At 46.4% G+C, this 17,823-nt stretch overlaps 1 protein-coding gene across 1 annotated transcript in view; it reads right to left on the reverse strand.

Moving 5' to 3' along the window:
* NFE2L2 (NFE2 like bZIP transcription factor 2) overlaps positions 1–10,535 on the reverse strand; it is a 45,062-nt gene extending 34,527 nt beyond the window's left edge. Inside the window, 1 exon segment of the mRNA NM_001317051.1 lies at positions 10,474–10,535. Coding sequence (NP_001303980.1) covers positions 10,474–10,503 — 30 coding nt within the window. The 5' untranslated portion in view covers positions 10,504–10,535.
* Between the last annotated feature and the right edge of the window lie 7,288 nt (positions 10,536–17,823).

Here is a 17,823-nt window from a genome sequence, read left to right on the forward strand (position 1 = left end):
TCATAGATCTGAGGTAATAAAAACTGCTATGAATTTTTTTATACCTACTGGAGAGACATCCTTTCTTCTGAGATGTCCGTTTACCATGTTTGTGTATCCAGAGACTAGCATTGTTTTAAGACAATCTTCATATCAATACTTTTTTGATGCTTTCAAGAAGTTTCTACGACTTCTTGCTGAATGACCAAAGTTAATATTAAATTTGAGGATAATTTTCATTAGAACAATGGTATAATTCAGAAATAGATAAATTAAACGTCATGGCTGTGTCTACACTGGCCCCTTCTTCGGAATAGCCATGCTAATTTAGAACTTTGGAATAGGGAAATGCGCGGGAGATTTAAATATCCCCCGCGAGATTTAAATAAACATGGCCGCCGCTTTTTTTCCGGCTTGGGGAAAAGCCGGAAAAGAGCGTTCAGACTGGCGCGATCCTCTGGAATAAAGCCCTATTCCGGAGGATCTCTTATTCCTACTTTCAAGCTTAATGTAAGTGGGAATAAGAGATCCTCCGGAATAGGGCTTTATTCTGGAGGATCGCGCCAGTCTGGACGCTCTTTTCCGGCTTTTCCCCAAGCCAGAAAAAAAGCGGCGGCCATGTTTATTTATACAGGCAATCCCCGGGTTATGTACAAGATAGGGACTGTAGGTTTGTTCTTAAGTTGAATCTGTATGTAAGTCAGAACTGGCGTCCAGATTCAGCCGCTGCTGAAACTGATCAGTTTCAATAGCGGCTGAATCTGGACGCCAGTTATGACTTACATACAGATTCAACTTAAGAACCCCAGGCATCCCCAAGTCAGCTGCTGCTGAAACTGATCAGCAGCTGATTCCAGGAAGCCCGGGGCAAGGGCTTCCTGTAGTCAGCCACTGGTCAGTTTCAGCAGCGGCTGACTTGGGGACGCCTGGGGCAGAGCAGCTGGGGTGCTGCTGGGTTGGTCCAGTAGCGCCGCCGCTCCTCAGCGCTACTGGACCAACCCAGCAGCACCCAAGCTGCTCTGCCCCAGGCGTCCTGATTCAGCCGCTGCTGAAACTGACCAGCAGTGGCTGAATCAGGACGCCTGGGGCAGAGCAGCTGGGGTGCTGCCGGGTTGGTCCAGTAGCGCCCAGAGCGGCGCTACGGGACCAACCGGCAGTGCCCCAGCTGCTGTACCACAGGCGTCCGGAGCAAAGCCACAGAGCACGGGGGCAGCGGGACAGCCCAGACGCGCCGTGGCTGTCCTGCTGCCCTCGAGCTCCGCGGCTTTGCTCTGCTTTGCTCCCCGTCCCCCTGGTCTGTAGACCAGGGGGACGGGGAGCAAAGCGGCGGAGCACGCAGGCAGCGGACAGCCCAGACGCGTCTGGGCTGTCCGCTGCCCGCGTGCTCCGCCACTTTGCTTCCTCTCCCTGGTCTGCTGGAGACCAGGGAGACGGGCCTCATTCGTAACTGCGGATCCGACATAAGTCGGATCTGCGTAACTCGGGGACTGCCTGTACTTTCAAGTAGGAATAAGAGATCCTCCGGAATAGGGCTTTATTCCGGAGGATCGTGCCAGTCTGGACGCTCTTTTCCGGCTTTTCCCCAAGCCGGAAAAAAGCGGCGGCCATGTTTATTTAAATCCCACGGGGGATATTTAAATCCCCCGCGCATTTCCCTATTCCAAAGTTCTAAATTAGCATGGCTATTCCGAAGAAGGGGCCAGTGTAGACGTAGCCCATGTGTTCATTAGAATTTTCTTCTTCCACTTCCAAGGTTTCTCAAACCAGGTGGCCCTACGATCTATTCTACAGAGGTTCCATAGAACTGAAGAAAAGGATATCCTTCCCCACCCTGGCTTACTAAATTGACTTTGGTCAGGACCCCAAAGATAGCACTATATGCCAAATAGTAAATATTCTGTTGTGGTGAGTTCTAAAGGGAAATGACCCAATAGAAAAGAAGAGATTTTGGGTAGGGGAAATGGTACGGTTTGTAAGAATTTTAATTTAATATGTCATTCATTTTCAGTTATGTATTTAGGCCTTTATGGTTGAGCATATATTCCCATTGTTGACTGAGAGCTAGTGTGAATTTTTCTAACTTTTTCAAAAAAAGTTTGAGGATAAGGAGCCAAAGTTATTCTTCCCACTAAATAAGCGGTGGGAAACGTACACAAACCTCCCACACAGTAACATAAAAATGGCTGTCGCTCTTCTATGCATGTGAGATAATCCAGCTGCTCCTTCCAACACTGAATGTTCTCTTTTCTTCCTAGTTTGGTCTCTTAAGTGCTGCATAGTCCTGTCTCTTATTTTTCAAATGAATAATTTAAGCTAAATATCTCTAACTTGAGGTGCTAAACCTGAGTTCTTTATGACCTGATTTTAAGAAGTGCTGAGCACTCACATCTCTGTTCATTTCAATTGTAATTGTAGATTCTCAGCTGGACACAGGACTCTGTTCACATTTTGGATATTTAAAAAAAATCCTACCTATCTGAACTGGTTGGAGCAGTAGCATTGATTAAGCTCTGTCTGTTCCTGGTATTTTACCACCATTATACTTAAACCCACAGAAACAGTTAAATACATTAGAGACTCCTGGAGTCTTGTCAACACTACAGCTTCCACTGGATTCACTGAAAGAGTGAATTTTTGTTTGTTCTGTAAACGTTCTCAGTGTAGACAAGAGTTATGTCTCAAATTGAGCACATTAAAATGGGGACACCCACAACTAATGGACACTTTCTAAAGTTTGGGTACTATTTTTTTATTAATTGTGTTTTCTTCCCTCCTCTACTTGTCTGTTACATGTTGTCCTTAATTAGAGACATGGCTTTATTCAGTTTTTAACACTTACATTCACTTGATATAGAGCTGAAGATTTCCACTTTCCAGGGATAAAGAGGAGGCCTTTTCTGACTCAAAAGCTTTGTTAGTGTGACAAATGGGGGTTCTGTCTTTTACCACTTCTGAAAGGTGGATGATTTTTTGAAACTGTATCATGAAATTATTATGTCATGTATGTGGATCTTACTTGAGTTTCAGTTAACAGAGTGGTTTCATGTCTCTGGCTATGGAGAATGATAAGCACTCAATGATCTATTTAAAATAAAACACCATGGGACACCTCTCCTATTCTACCTGGCAGAAGAGCAGCAGTGAAAGTAACTTAAAATTTCTTATGGGTACTGTCCTATTGAAACCTAGGCCCCTGCCAGCTCTTTAAATAGCTCCCTACTGGCGTTTGCTGCAGCTCAGCCAGCTCTTGCTGGAGCTGTGCACCAAGGTGCACCCGCTTATTTTCACCTTTAGAGAAGAGGCTTCCTCCTCTTGTGTAAAGAGAAGGGATTGGGGGAGTAATGGAAAATTACCGAAAGCAGAGCAAAAGGAGAGGAGAATCTATAAAAGAGGTCACTGGATGGCATACACACAGAGCCTAGACTCAGCTGTGTGGCGCTGCCCCTTTGAAACACCGCCATGGCGTTTCAAGGCAGCAGCACCACACAGAGCACAGGTATGAGCTCTGTGCGGCACTGCCACTTTGAAGCACCCCCGCTTCCCCTCCCTTTGCTGCCTCTATCTGATAGAGGCAGCTGGGAGGGGGGGGAGGGAATTGACTAGTCGACTCGATTATCGGATAAGCATTTGCTTATCGGATAGTCGACTAGTCCTTAACATCCTTAGTCTGCACCAGGCTGAGCTGAGGCACAGCCAAGCTGGTGTCTGCCCATTTAGAACTTGAAAGCAGCATAGCACTTCCTCCCCAACACACACATCCCTCTGGGCTCCCTTCATAGAACAGACATAATTAATTGGGAGACTCTGTGGAAAACTGTAGTTAAAGTGCCCACACCCCAGGACCTGCGCATGATGGACACTTCCCAAAACAAATACTGAACAATGATAGTAGGGCCGTAAGCTGCTGGGAAGCCACTCAAGCCTCCCTGTGGGGGGAAGGGAAGGACCCTCAGTACATAACATTTCAATGGTCTCTGTAGTCGTCTCTGTAGTCTCTGAAGTCTAGAGCTGCAGACACAAACATTCTGGAACAAGAGACCTAGCACAAGAGAATGAGAGGAAACAAAACCATCCCTGTATTATGAAGTTGGGGCTGGGGAAGACAAGTGGCCTTGCCTTTCCACATTTAGACCCTGGGATCCAAAATAAACCCAAGAAAGGAATTGGGACATGGGGCCTTTTCCCCTCTAGGGGGCACTGGCTCAGGGAAGTAGCATTTACCAAGCCAGCTCTTGGAAATACCAGCCTGACTTGCTATGGATTGGAGAATTCCGCACGTGATGTGCTCTGTACCGGGCCTGGATCCACCTCTGTACGTAACACTAGGTACTGAGCCTCTCCATCTCTTTCTCCAAAACCCCTGCTCCTTGGGCAGGACCCCAGGGAACTGGGGCTGTTTTCCCCCAAATCATAGGCTTTAATTATTTTGTTTTCTCTATTTAAAGAAAAATAAAATTGCCAGCAACCCAGCTCTCCTGAACAACCCTACAATAACAAACCACTGAGCACAAATGATCCTACAATAACAAACAACCTGAGAATGACAAAACCAGTGCATAGGGTCCAGTGTTTACAAGCAGCCCTACACTAACATTCCTAGCCCTGCTCTCAGTAGTTATCCTTCAACAGTAAATTGTTGCAGCAGAGCCCAGCACTCCCACTAGCAAACCCAGCACTGCTGAACAACCCCACACTCACAAAGCAGCACAGGCACGCAATGGGAGGGGAAGGCATTGGCTGGGGAAACACATTTCTGTAATAAATTCCTGTTCCTCTTTTTTCCAGATAAATATGAAGGGCAGAGTAAACAGTCAGCGTACAGGGGACTTGGAGCTGCCAGCCAGGAGCACCCACTTCTATGCAACAGGCTGGGTATGGCACTCCTCTGCCACTGCAGCGGGGCAGATCTGGGAGAGAGGCAACAAGCAAGAGTTAGGAGTAACGGGGAGAAGGCAAGGGGGAGAATGAAGACCAAGGAGGGGGTGACTGAAAGGGAAGCAAGGCGATGGGAGGGGCAAGAAGAAGTCAGAGGGTGGAAGTGGTCTTGCTGGGATAAAAGCAAGTCAGAAGTTGAGTGTGTCAGTTTGAGACAGGAAGTCTCCAGATCCCTAGTGCTTTGCTCTGGCGGCCAGCACACATCCAGGCTGTGGAGCTGAGGTAGAGCCATTTTGCTGCAGATTAAGATGACAAAAGCTGCAGCAGGGGAAAGATAGGCACAAGGGTGGAGGATCCTGCCTGATGAGCAGAGATCATCCTCCCATGACACCCAAGGAAGGGTGAGCTAGTGAGGGACATGGCATTTCAAAGTTTTATTGTTTTGTATGATCTGTACTTTCCTGTGCTTTTCAAAATTAAATAAAAAGAACATAAAGATATTAGACTGAACCAGAGGTATGTAGTCACAGGTGAGCCTGAGTGGCTGTGCCCCCTCCCCCGGGTCCAGGGCTTATCCCACTTGCCCAGCACTGCAGCTTGGGAGCAGGACCAGGGTGCTGTGGCTTAAACTCTCCCCCCATCTTTGCCTACCAAAAGTTGGGCCACATCCAAGTAGGCCCTTCTGGCTACACCACTGGACTGAACGAAATGAGCGTACCAACTGCTTGACAACTTCTGCATCCCCCCCTTAGAATGTTAAAACATAAACCAAAGTGTCACACATTTGTGTGGTGTTCTGGCAGAAGGATTTGTTTAAGTACAGGGGAGTCTGAAGTGCCAATGCTGCATCCAGAGGAACACAGCAGCTAGATATCAGGTTCTGACATTGGGAGGTGGGTGCCAGAGGAAGTCTGCACCGTGAGTGTGCACCTAAGGACCCAGACACTGGGGGGAAAGTCTGGACTCCATTTGCATTCCAGGAGCTTGAAACATCCTGGGGATCTAGAACACAGGTGTTTGGATTCCCCACAAGTGATCCTAGTAGACTGCTAGGAAGGAGTGCTCGCTAGCATCCTGTGACAGTTGGTGAATGTCATATATGGCTGCAGGATATATTTGTCTTCTCCTGAAGTCCCTCTCTTAGTTTTATGATAGATCACCATCATATATCAGACAAATAAATTCAACAATTTGACAAGTAATTTTCTTAGTATAAACTTGGGGAAAATCTTTCTATACTACAGATAGTATGAAAGCAGATCCATATTCTTCAGGATACTTTGCTGGGAAGAAAATGTTTGTTAAGCTCACCTGATACTTTACAAAGCTACAGGAAGTATACACCACTATCCCTCCATTTAATTCAATGTTATCTGTCATCCCACATGACTTTAAAGGAGCTCCTTTGTCTTATCTTTCAGAAGTGACGCACCTACCACACATTTCATTATATGCTTACTGCAGATAAGCATTTCTCAACCACCTGTTAGAGTTTAATAACAAAAAAACCATTTTCACTATTCTAAACAAAAGCAAAATTCACTCCATGATCATGCAGCAAGCACTACTGTCACTCCTTCCCCTGGGACAGGGGTGGGCAATAAGGCAGTGGTGGGTCCCCAGGTTTAGCAGTCCGGTCACCGCTTTCCGCAGCTCCCATTGGCCGGGACTGGTGATCTGCAGCCAACGGGATTTGCAAGTGTCTGTACCTGGAAAGCTCTAGGTATATACAGGAAATACAGTTGCAGTAGCCCAGTAGGGGCTAGACCTGGTGCACCATATCAAGCCTGCAGGCTGGTTATTGCTCACCTCTACCCTGGGGTTTGTATCTGAATAAAGTAACTTAAAATGTTATTTGGGGCTCCATCTTAGCCCCATTCCCTCCTGAATGGTTCACATTCACTTTCTAGAGCAGTGGTTCCCAAACTTTTCAGCATCACACCCCCTTTTTGATTTTTGAGAAACCCTCATGCCCTTCCCCCACCCCCAAATAGCAGCAAACCTTGTTGAGCAAAAAAAAAAAAAAAAAAAAAAAAAAGAGAGAGATTGCCCTTTTAAGAGCAGAGAGCAGAGCAGGCATTGCCCTTTTAAGGTGGCTGATGGACAAACCAGGCTCTTTCTTGGGGGGTGAGGGCTGGGTCGCCTCGTGTCCCCCCGGGAATTTCTTCATGTCCCTCAGTTTGGGAACCCTATGTCTTCTGCAGCCTTTGATGGAGCAGGAGTTGTTGGCTGCTTTGCTAACCGCCTTGTCCCTCCCCAAACAAGTGGGCATATTGGCTTTGAGAGCCCACGCCTCAAATGCTACTGACTCATGGAAATCAAGGGGTTATACTGACAGCATTCTGTCCCTTGTTACAACTTTAAATATTTTAGGGGGAAAAGATGCTAGAATTTTCTATTTAATAAATTTAAGTATTAGGTTTATTATACTATAACCTATGAAAATATGGTTGAATAGCTGAACAAAGAGTGGGTCTTGAGAAGAGAGACTTTGTGGCTTTACAGACCAGCTTAGGAAAGGCATTACATGCAAAAGGAGCTACATGAAACAAAGGATGACATAAGTTACTTACAGAAGTGTCTGGAGAAACAGGCAATGAAAGCTAGCATTGACAGAACAAAGGGTTAAACAAGAAAATAAATGAGTACACTGAGGCATAGGCCTTTTCTGGACTACAAACTTATGCTGGTATAATGTTGCTCAGGGTTCTGGAATATCCACACCCTGGAATGACATAGTTACACCAACTTACCCACTGATGTAGACAGCACGAAAGGGCTTCTTTTGCATGCATGCTAACGGGACATGCTCTCCCATTGGCATAGGTTGTGTTTTCAGTAACTGCTAATACAGCCATGCTGCTGCAACACTGTAACTGTAAATAAGCCCATAGTTGCTAAAGCCCTTAAAGATGAGACCAAAAAAAGCTTGAATTTTATGCAGTGCATAAGTTGGTGCCAGTAGGAATTCAGAGGGGAGCTAGCACAGTCAAATAAACCAAGAAAATTACTTTAGCAGCAACATTTTGCAAGGAATGAATGGGTGTCAAGAGGGGAGGCCAGACATGAGGCAATAGTAGTAGTGAAGCTAAAAAATGATGAAGGCCCAAGAGGAACTTTTTTAAGAACAGAGATACAAGAAGCAATATTGCAAAGAGGGACACATCTCAAGAGTGGGGAGGTAGATGTGTTTGATACATCCAGAAAGGTGTAGCTGAAACTTTAAGAGTGGATGCTGTCCCCTAAAATACTCGCTCTCAGCCTTTTCAGACTACAGTAGCCCTTTCAAGTGTCTGATTTGTTTTACGTACCCCTACGTTTCATGTCACTTAAAAAAATCAGACATAAAAATACAAAAGTGTCACAGCACACTATTACTGAAAAAAAAACCACTCATTTTCTCATTTTTACCATATAATTATAAAATAAATCAATTGGGATATAAATGTTATACTTACATCTTAATGTATTGTATATAGCGGTCTATAAACAAGACATTGTATAAAATTTCAGTTTGTACTGATTCTGCGAGTGCTTTTTATGCAACCTGCTGTAAAACTAGGCAAATATGTAGCTGTGTTGATGTATCTCCTAGAAGACCTCTGTGTACCTCCAGGGGTACACATATGCCTGACTGAGAACCACTGCCTCAAATTAATCTGGTGGGATATCTAGCCCCTGAGAAACAGCTATCTAAGCTTCTCTTAAGTCTGTGATCCAGATCAGAATGAACCTAAACAATGGACATAACATTTGGAATACATACATGTAATAAATTTAGGAGTAAAAAGTTTGTATTTCCCTATAAACAAGAAGGGGGGGGGGGGAGAAATGAACACAAAACATCTGTAAACTAAAATTGAAGAGTAAACTGGTTTAGTTCTCAACTATTCCTTCACCCTTTAAAAAATGCATTTTTTAAATAAAAGAGTGAAATAACTTAGGATAATTTCTTCTGCTTTTAGACAATTGATACAACTGATAGCACAAGACTATGAAAAAGAATGTCATTATATGCCCCTGAAGAGACTTGTTATGAAATGAAACTGCTTAACTTTACATATATTTTATGCAGAAACATGATAAAGAAACTATCAGAAAAAAAGTTGAAAGAATGTTTAATATTTAAAATTTATGTTCTGATAATTCAGAGATTATACCCTCCATATATGCTGGTTTACACATTTTGAAGCTGCACCAAAAGGCTAAATCCAAAACATAACAGCCCCAGGGAAATAAATGATTGTGTAACAGCTCCAACTTGTTCCTGGCTCAGAACACTAGGGATCTCACGCTATCGAGCAGAAAGGGCCCTTTTAGGGAAATTGTGACAGACGATAAACTTTTAACTAAAGCCAAAAGCCATCCACACAAGGATAATGTATCCAAATAAGAAATTAGATGTGGGGCCTTAAAATTTAAATGCAGTGGCATGTTTAATGAGGACTAAATCACACAGATCCAGGGGGTCTCCGGAGCCACCAGGGATGCTGAAACAATATGTGTAGTAGAGGTGCTGACCAGGGGATGTCAATTCCAGGCCCTCTGCTGACAGAGTCCAGGCTCTCCCAGGATCTATCAGAACTGGCTGGGCTCCACTCCAGGCTTCGCACTCCAGGCTTCGCTCTGTTCCAGCCCTGGTCACTGGGCTCCCTGCCACCAGGCTGGTTCCACTGTTAGCCCCAGCTACCTGACTCTTGGCTCTCCCGGCCACTGGCCCTGCAGCCCTGTTCCCAGGTCCTGCCCCGCAGCTGTTGGGGATCTTTGTTTCAGCAATATCAATGGCCCTGCCAGACCACAGATCAGAACCCTGGACTAGAGAGTTTCTGCCTGTACAATGATATCTGGTTAAGATTTCCAAGGCAGACTTATTTAAATTTGTTGAGTGTAGATAATGTTTGCTAGGGCTACTACTCCTTACAGCTAAAACTGAAAGCCATACATTTTATTTACACCCAGGGCCTAGACATTTTGTTCACACCCCCACTTCCTCAGTCAATAGATTTTCAGGAAATCAAGAGTATCTAGTCTACCTCTCTGGGAGGCCAGCCTCATTGTTCCTGACCTTCCCATGGCCTTTTGCCCTTGAGGCAGCTGGTAAGATTGGCTGGCACCACAGACCTGGTTAAAACCAGGGTGGCTGTTACTGGCATCATCTCACATCACATTTCAGGCCTCTTCCAAGGGGCTGTGACATGGTGCAGATGGGGAAACTGAGTCACCAAAGGGTAAGTCCCAAGCTCGCAGCAGAGGACACTAGTTTGGCGTAAGAACCCCCGGGCCGTGGTCCCCCTGACGCGCCACCGACCCCAGGGGGCTCCGCGCCAGGCTGCTCCCTTGGCCTGGGGGCCGGCAGGAACCGTGCGCGGCCCGCCTCCCCCGGGCGCCCGGCCGGTCCCGTGACTCATCACGTTCCCGGAGCAGGGGAAGCCGCGCCGATCTCGAGAGCAGGGGCGGGGCCGCGACTCCTGCTCCCCCCCCCCCCCGCCACCAGCAGCCCCCCGCTCCGGCGTGTCGCCACCCGGGCGGGGCGGGGGCTGCCCCAGGGGAGACACGTGCCAGCGGCCCCCGGACTCGCGGCCCCTCCCGGCGGACTCGGGGCCCAGGCCCGGCTCTCACCTGCGGGGCGGGCAGCACCTCGATCTCCATCCTGCTGGCGGCAGCCGGCGCGTCGCCCCTCGCTCCCTGTCCCGGTGCTCGCTGCGACGCTGGCGGGGGAGTGAAGCGAGCGGCCCCGGACAGCTGGGACAGCGAGCCGCCTCCCGCCCCGCCCCGCCCGGCCCCAGCCACTCACGGCCGCGGCAGCCGGGGAGGCGGCCCTTGTCCCAGTGCCCCGGCAACTTCGGCAACGGCGGCCGCACGGAGCAGCGCGGGGGCTGGCCCGGCCCCGCCCATCCTCACATCCCCGTCCGGCCCCAAGCCACCCTGGCCCCGTCCGAGCCCCTGCCTGTCCCCCCAGGGCCTGCTAGAGAGCAGCGTCCCGGCCCTCTCCCCTTCCCTCGCTGCCACACGCCCCTGTGCCCCGTCTTCTGCTTCCCCACCCCATCCCAGCCATAAACCATCCCTTCCCTCGCCTGTCCTCTCCCATCGCTGCCACACACACCTGAGCCTCGGCCCCATCTTCTTCCCTCTCTCCCCAAAACCACCAGCCCCATCCCTTCCCGAGCCTGTCCTCTCCCATCACTGCCAAACACGCGCCCAGATGTCTGCGTTGTATGCTCCTAGGCACAGCATCATTAGCACCTGCCCCTGCCTACAGCTGACTTTTGTGCTTTCTCTAAAAACAAAAAATGAAATTTGTAAACCACTTTAAAGTTTTGTAAACTTTAGAAGGGCAGCACCCCAAGGCACCTGAGTACTGTGCCTAACTGGACATCTGGCTCTGTGTGTATGTAAGCCGGCGCACGCGCACACGCTCTCTTTCTCTCTCTCTCTCTCTCCTCCCCATCTCTCCTGAAAATCACCCACGTCCATCAGCTCCCACAAACTATCCAGTTATTCCCAGATTCTTCTTCATTCCAACAGATCTCTCCTCAACCTATTCCAATTCAATTCCGATTCCTCTCTATTCCTACCACATTGTTTCTCATCAGATCCTTTTTCAGCCTGTCAATCTTGCCACAATAAACTAAGTCTTCCCTGATTTATCATAACTCATCCCATCTCCAAGTCTGACAGAACCCTGCCTGCCTGATCTCAGCAGATTCCAACATATCAGAGCCATTTCCCCCATCTCAACATATCTCAATCCAGCAGATTCACCAGATGCCTTTCCAACAGATTCTGCAACATCCCAGCTGACCAACTCTTTATACTAACTGACCTTCCCCAGCCATTCCAACTTATAGTTGGTAACTAATATAGCAGCTTAATAATGAGAGGAAGGCTATATGGAAATTCCAACACATTTCTCAAAACTCTTAATATAAACTGACATCCACCACTCCTGAGACTCCCCTTCCCCCCCAATACCTAATATAGGAGTGCTCTGAGTGACTCACCTCAATCCTTCCCCACCACTCAAGTTAACCTTGTTTAGCTGCATGCTACCCACAAAAGAATTATTACTTTACAACATTATTTTATTCTTACCTCTAGACATCCTGTGCTGTTTAGCTATGGAACCGGGCCATATCTTGCAATGTGAAGCAGCACATCAATGCATGTATGGACCTACTTCCATGAAGAAGTGTGCATGGTGCAGTTTTATTGTCTGTTTTCACAGAAAGTATTGGAAGATATAGGTAAACTCTGTTTTAGTTGAGTCCACAGCTTTTGGGGGTTTAAAGACATTACCTTGTTCTGTTATGCTAGCTCTGTAGTTGTACAACCAAGTCTCACAAATTATGCACATTCAGTTCTTGGAAGAATGGCCTCTAAGAGAAACTCCAGAGCTCGGAAAGTATTTGTAGATTTAGTAGATAGCACTGTTACTAATCCTAAAACAGTGCACTAGCAGAAGATGCTGTTTTTTCAGAGAGGCCATCTTTCAAATGAGATCCTGACTACTTTTGATAATTAAAAGATTCCACAGCACTTTTAGAAGAATGGGTGCATTAATCCTTGTGCACTGGCTAGATTCCGACTGAGGTAATTACATTTTTCCTGCTTTAATTTCCTCTGAAATTTAAATGTGAGACAGGATTCTTCACTTCTTAATCTCAAATGTTGTTGTATTCTGTTCAACACCTGTTGTGTAGCCTCATAGAAGGTCGAGCTCTTCAGCAGTTGGTGAAAATAAATCTTATGTTAAATTTGTGGTCATTTGGGGATAACAGTCACTGTAAAAATGCAAGATGTTGTATTTGTTAGGAAGTTATAACAGGTCAAAGCCACTATCTATAATGCATACACAGTGGTGGAACTAATGGTGGTCTTAGGTGTATGTGTGGCTTCCTTTAAAGTCAATAAATATAATTGAAGAGAACACTGCTAATAACCCCTCACCCAGCCTTGCTCTGCACCTGCTGAAAACATGGCTCTATTCCTGTGCTTATTCCTGTTCTAAATGATCCAGCTTACTGCAGTGGTGTGGACACATTTTTTAAAAGTGGTGGTACTGGGACCCCTTATCCCTGTCTGAATCCCCTGCTGAAGCTGGGTGTGGAGCTGGCAATTGAGCACCCAGTGCACGGGGCTCGAGCTGGGACCTTTGGGCGCGAGCTGGCAGCAGAGCCCCCAGCATGTGGGACCTTGAGATTGGGGGTACTGCAGCACCCTCCCACTCCCGAAGTTCCCATGCCTATGGCTCACAGTGCTATTTAATCCTCTCACATCTACTACAATAAAGAGTGTTGCTCTGGTGGGACAAAACATACAAATGAATGTATGCAATGTCAGATGTTAAAACGATAGCTGTGTTAGTCTAGTTCAGCAAAAGCAACAACGAGTCTGGTGGCACTTTAAAGACTAACACATGTATTAGGGTATTAGAGCATAAGCTCTCATGAGCTACAGCTCCTCAGACACTGAAGAAAAAAAAGAGAGAAAAAAGAGGGAGGAAAAGGACACAGAGATGGGACTATGACATCAGTACTAATTAAATCAGAGTGGATGTGGCTCATCTCCAACAGTGGTAAGGTGTGAGTACCTGAATGGGAAATTACTTATGTGTAATGTAAGAGTAACATGAGAATCAGTCCATGTGCCAAATTTGCATTATTCCCAAGTCAGCAGTTTCTCCTTGCAGTCTGTTTTGCCTGAGAATAGCAACTCGAAAGGCTGAAATTGTGTGTTCAGGCAGGTTAAAGTGCTCCCCCACTGGCTTTTGTATGTTACCATTCTTAATGTCTGATGTGTGTCCATTTATTCTTTTGCATAGACAGATGGTTTGTCAGATGTACATGGCAGAGGGGCATTGTTGGCACATGATGGCATATATTACATCAGTAGATGTGCACAAGAATGAGCCTTTGGTGGCATAGCTGATGTGGTGAGGTCCTGTGATGGTGTCACTGGGATAAATATGTGGCAGAGTTGGTAATCCTTTGTTGCAAGGATAGGTACCTGGATTAGTGTTTCTGTTGTAGCATATGAAGTTTTTGGTGGGTATTTATCTCAGGTTGGAGAGCTGTCAGTAAGCAAGAACTGGCCTGTTTCCCAAGGTCTGTGAGAGCGAGGGATCGTCGTTTATGATAGGTTGTAGATCCTTGATGATATGTAGGATAGATTGTAGCTGAGGGATGTAAGTAATGTCTATGTTATGTTATGTTATGTTGCTTTCTTTGATGGGTCTGTCCTGGCTAGCCACTTTATCAATCTGTTTCTTCACTTCTTGAGGTGGGTATTGGAGTTTTAAGAATGCTTGATAGAGATCCTGTCTTAGTCTGAGGGATTGGAACAAATGCAGTTGTATTTTAGGGATTGGTTGTAGACAATGGATGGTGTGATGAGTTTTGGATGAAAGCTGTTATTAGGGATATTACATTTAGATTAATTGGCTAATCGAATAGTTGATACAATTTACATCGGCTATTTGATTAGTCGATAAGGGCACCTCCACATTTGAGGTGAAAGAGCTGCAGGGAGCTTGGAGCCATCAGGAGACTCACAGTGTTTCAAAGTCTCACAGCAGGAGACTCTCAGTACCACAGCGTTTCAAAGTGGCAGAGCTGCATGGAGCCTGGGGTCAGCAGTGGAGTCTGCAGGCTCCATGTGATGCTACCACTATGAAACACCTCCGCCTCTTCTGATAGAGGCAGCAAGGTGGGGGGGGGGGGAAGCAACTAGTCGATTAGCGTGTCAACTGTTCGATAAGCATTTGCGTACCTGATAGGCGACTAGTCATTCACATTCCTAATTATTACCAGATATTTGTCATTGTAATCACTCCATAAAATAGAATGTAATGTTTCGCTTCTCTCTCTCACTAGCATGTCTACGATGCATGTTTATTGTAAATATAGAAAGCCTGTAGTGTAATTATATACAACTACACATCCATCTGAAGAATGTAAACTATAATCAGAATGTCTTAATTACATGACTCTTTTGCTAAATATACCAGGTATGTTCATCTGCAATACACCTGCTCTGCTATGGAAATTCAGGTAGAACATGTTGCACTGTCTATGAACGTATTAGGAATGTATATGGAGAATAGATACGTTTTATCACTGCATGAGGAGGTATGTCTATGCAGTGTTATTGTAGCTGCATTGGTGCCAGGGTTTTAGAGAGACGAGCTAAGGTAATATCTTTTATAGGACCAGCTTTACGTGCCAAGGAAGACAAGCCTGTGAGAAAAATACACCAAGCATTCTCGTTATACCATGTCCTTGATTTCAAGGAGAAATATTGCATGACAGTATCACAGCAATTGTGATGGAGGACCAGGAGCAAAAAAGTTGTCAGTTTTTTCCTTTCACTGGTCAATTCCAGTTTTCTCTGATCCAAGAATGACCCCACTGGCAGCTGAACCCAGATTGAATGTTGGAAGCCCTGGAGAAACAAAGTTTTAAAAGGGGAAAAGACCTGTCAATGCTAAGAAAACCTTTTGACTCTCACTGCTCCCAGTTCCAGTCTGTCTCCTTGAACATGATAGTTTTATTGAATAGCATTTATTGAGTTTTTCAGTATCGTAAAAGAATAGCACCCAGAAGACATGGCACATCAGCACAAAACAAATAACAAAGTGACTGTGCATGAAAAATTGTCCTGACATATGTAGGTGTCCTTCCCACATGAGCCATGAATAGAAAGTTGTACAACTAGTGAAAAGAAGAAAATATGACCATCAGATTTGGAATATAGATCATAGCATAGTATATAAATGCAATGTATAGTTTGGCAAACCATTTGCGTGGAGATTAGGGGAGGATAAAATGGGAAACATAATTTCTGGCCTGGCCACATAAATAGGGTGGCATATTTCACTGTGATGAATACAGGACCACGTGGTAAAATTATTCACATTCAAGTGAATTCAATGGCAATCAATCAATCAGAACTATGTAGTACAAATATTCAAATTAACATCAAGTTGACAGAGTCCCTATTACAAAGAAGTACTTCTTATCTTTGATGTTCGTCCATCGTGTTCGAAGAGGACCTTGACATCTAACGGGTTGTGGGCTGTCCACGGTGTGTCCACAGATGGCTGATAAGGCCAGTGCGGGAACGAAATGTTCTGCCACATGTCGGGCAGACATGTGTAGGCACCACTGTTGCAGCATTTGCAACTCTGGCTTTACGGAGTGCTCACTTCTCTTGTGCTATTGTTGTCCTTCTGGCTTCAGATGTTTGACAGCCTTGGTGGATCAGCATGCGCCATGTCGATCGATCTTGTGCCAGGGTCTCCCAGGAGGTGGTGTCGATATCCAGGGACTTGAGAGAGGCTTTAAGTGTGTCTTTGTATCGCTTCTTTTGTCCCCCGTGCGATCGCTTTCCTTGAGACAGCTCACCATAGAAGAGCTGTTTAGGGATGCGATGGTCTGGCATCCTTGCAACATGGCCAGCCCAGCGTGTCTGGGCTTTCATCAGCAGGGTGTGAACTGACGGCAGGCCTGCTCTAAAAAGGACTTCTGTGTCTGGCACCTTGTCCTGCCACCAGATCCTCAGAAGTCTGCGGAGGCAAATCGTGTGGAAGTGGTTCAGTTGCCTAGTGTGCCTCCTGTATACAGTCCAAGTCTCACTGGCATACATCAGGGTAGTTAACACTACTGCTCGATAGACTTTAAGCTTTGTAACAAGGCTTATTCCATGGCGGTCCCACGCTTTGGTCAGCAGTCTGCCGAATGCAGAGCTTGCCTTGGCGATTCTGCAGTTGACTTTGATGTCAATTGTCACTGCGCGGGAGAAGGTGCTGCCAAGGTATGTAAATTGCCAAGGTATGCAGCTTTTGTCCCTTCACTGTGATAGTGGGCTCTTGATGTTGGGCTTTCGGAGCTGGCTGGTGCATCACTTCGGTTTTCTTTATGTTGATGAGAAGGCCGAAGTTGTCGCATGCTGCTGCGAATTTGTCCATACTGGCTTGCATTTCCTGCTCTGATCCAGCATTCAGGGTGCAGTCGTCAGCAAAAAGGAGATCTCGTAGCACAGTCTCCTTTATCTTGGTGACAGCCTGGAGTCTTTGCAGGTTGAACAGTTTCCCATCAGTCCTGTATCTCAGGCTGACTCCCAAGGAACTGTTCTGAAAGGCGTCTGACAGCATGGCTGAAAACATTATGCTGAACAGGGTTGGTGGCAGCACGCACCCTTGCTTGACGCCATTTGTGATGGGAAAGGCCTCTGAAGCTTCTCCGTCATCCAGAACATGAGCCGTCATGCCGACGTGGAACTGACGTACCATCAGGATGAATCTATCAGGGCACCCAAACTTCAACATGATGCGCCACAGACCTTCGCTACTGACAGTGTCAAAAGCCTTGGTGAGATCCACAAAGATGGTGTACAGTTCACGATTCTGCTCTTGACACTTCTCTTGGAGCTGTCGGGCTGCGAAGATCATATCCACAGTGCCACGCTCTTTGCGGAAGCCGCACTGTGTCTCGGATAATAGACCCTGTTCCAGGTGGTCAATCAGGCAATTCAACAACACTCGTGCAAGGATCTTGCCTGCGATGGAGAGCAGTGATATTCTTCTATGATTATCGCAGACTTGTCTATTTCCTTTCCTCTTGTAGAGGTGTACAATGGACGTGTCTTTCAGTTCCTGAGGAAAAGATCCTTGATTCCAGAAGGACTGGAACAGCTGAGTGAGTTTGTCAACAAGCACTGCACCACCACCCTTACAGACTTCCACTGGGATCGCATCAGATCCTGGGGCCTTACCTCTGGACAACTGGCTGATGGCCTGTAAGGTTTCAGTCTCTGATGGTGAGACATCCAGGCTGTGGTTGATATCCGCCTGGGGCATTCTGTCAATCACCTCGTTATTGATGGAGGATGGACGGTTCAGTACGGCTTGGAAGTGCTCAGCCCAACGCTGTAGAATCAGAGTCTTCTCAGTAATGAGAGTTACACCATCTG

This window comes from Pelodiscus sinensis, chromosome 7 (genome assembly GCF_049634645.1).
Source record: "Pelodiscus sinensis isolate JC-2024 chromosome 7, ASM4963464v1, whole genome shotgun sequence".
NCBI classification, from domain to species: Eukaryota; Metazoa; Chordata; order Testudines; family Trionychidae; genus Pelodiscus; species Pelodiscus sinensis.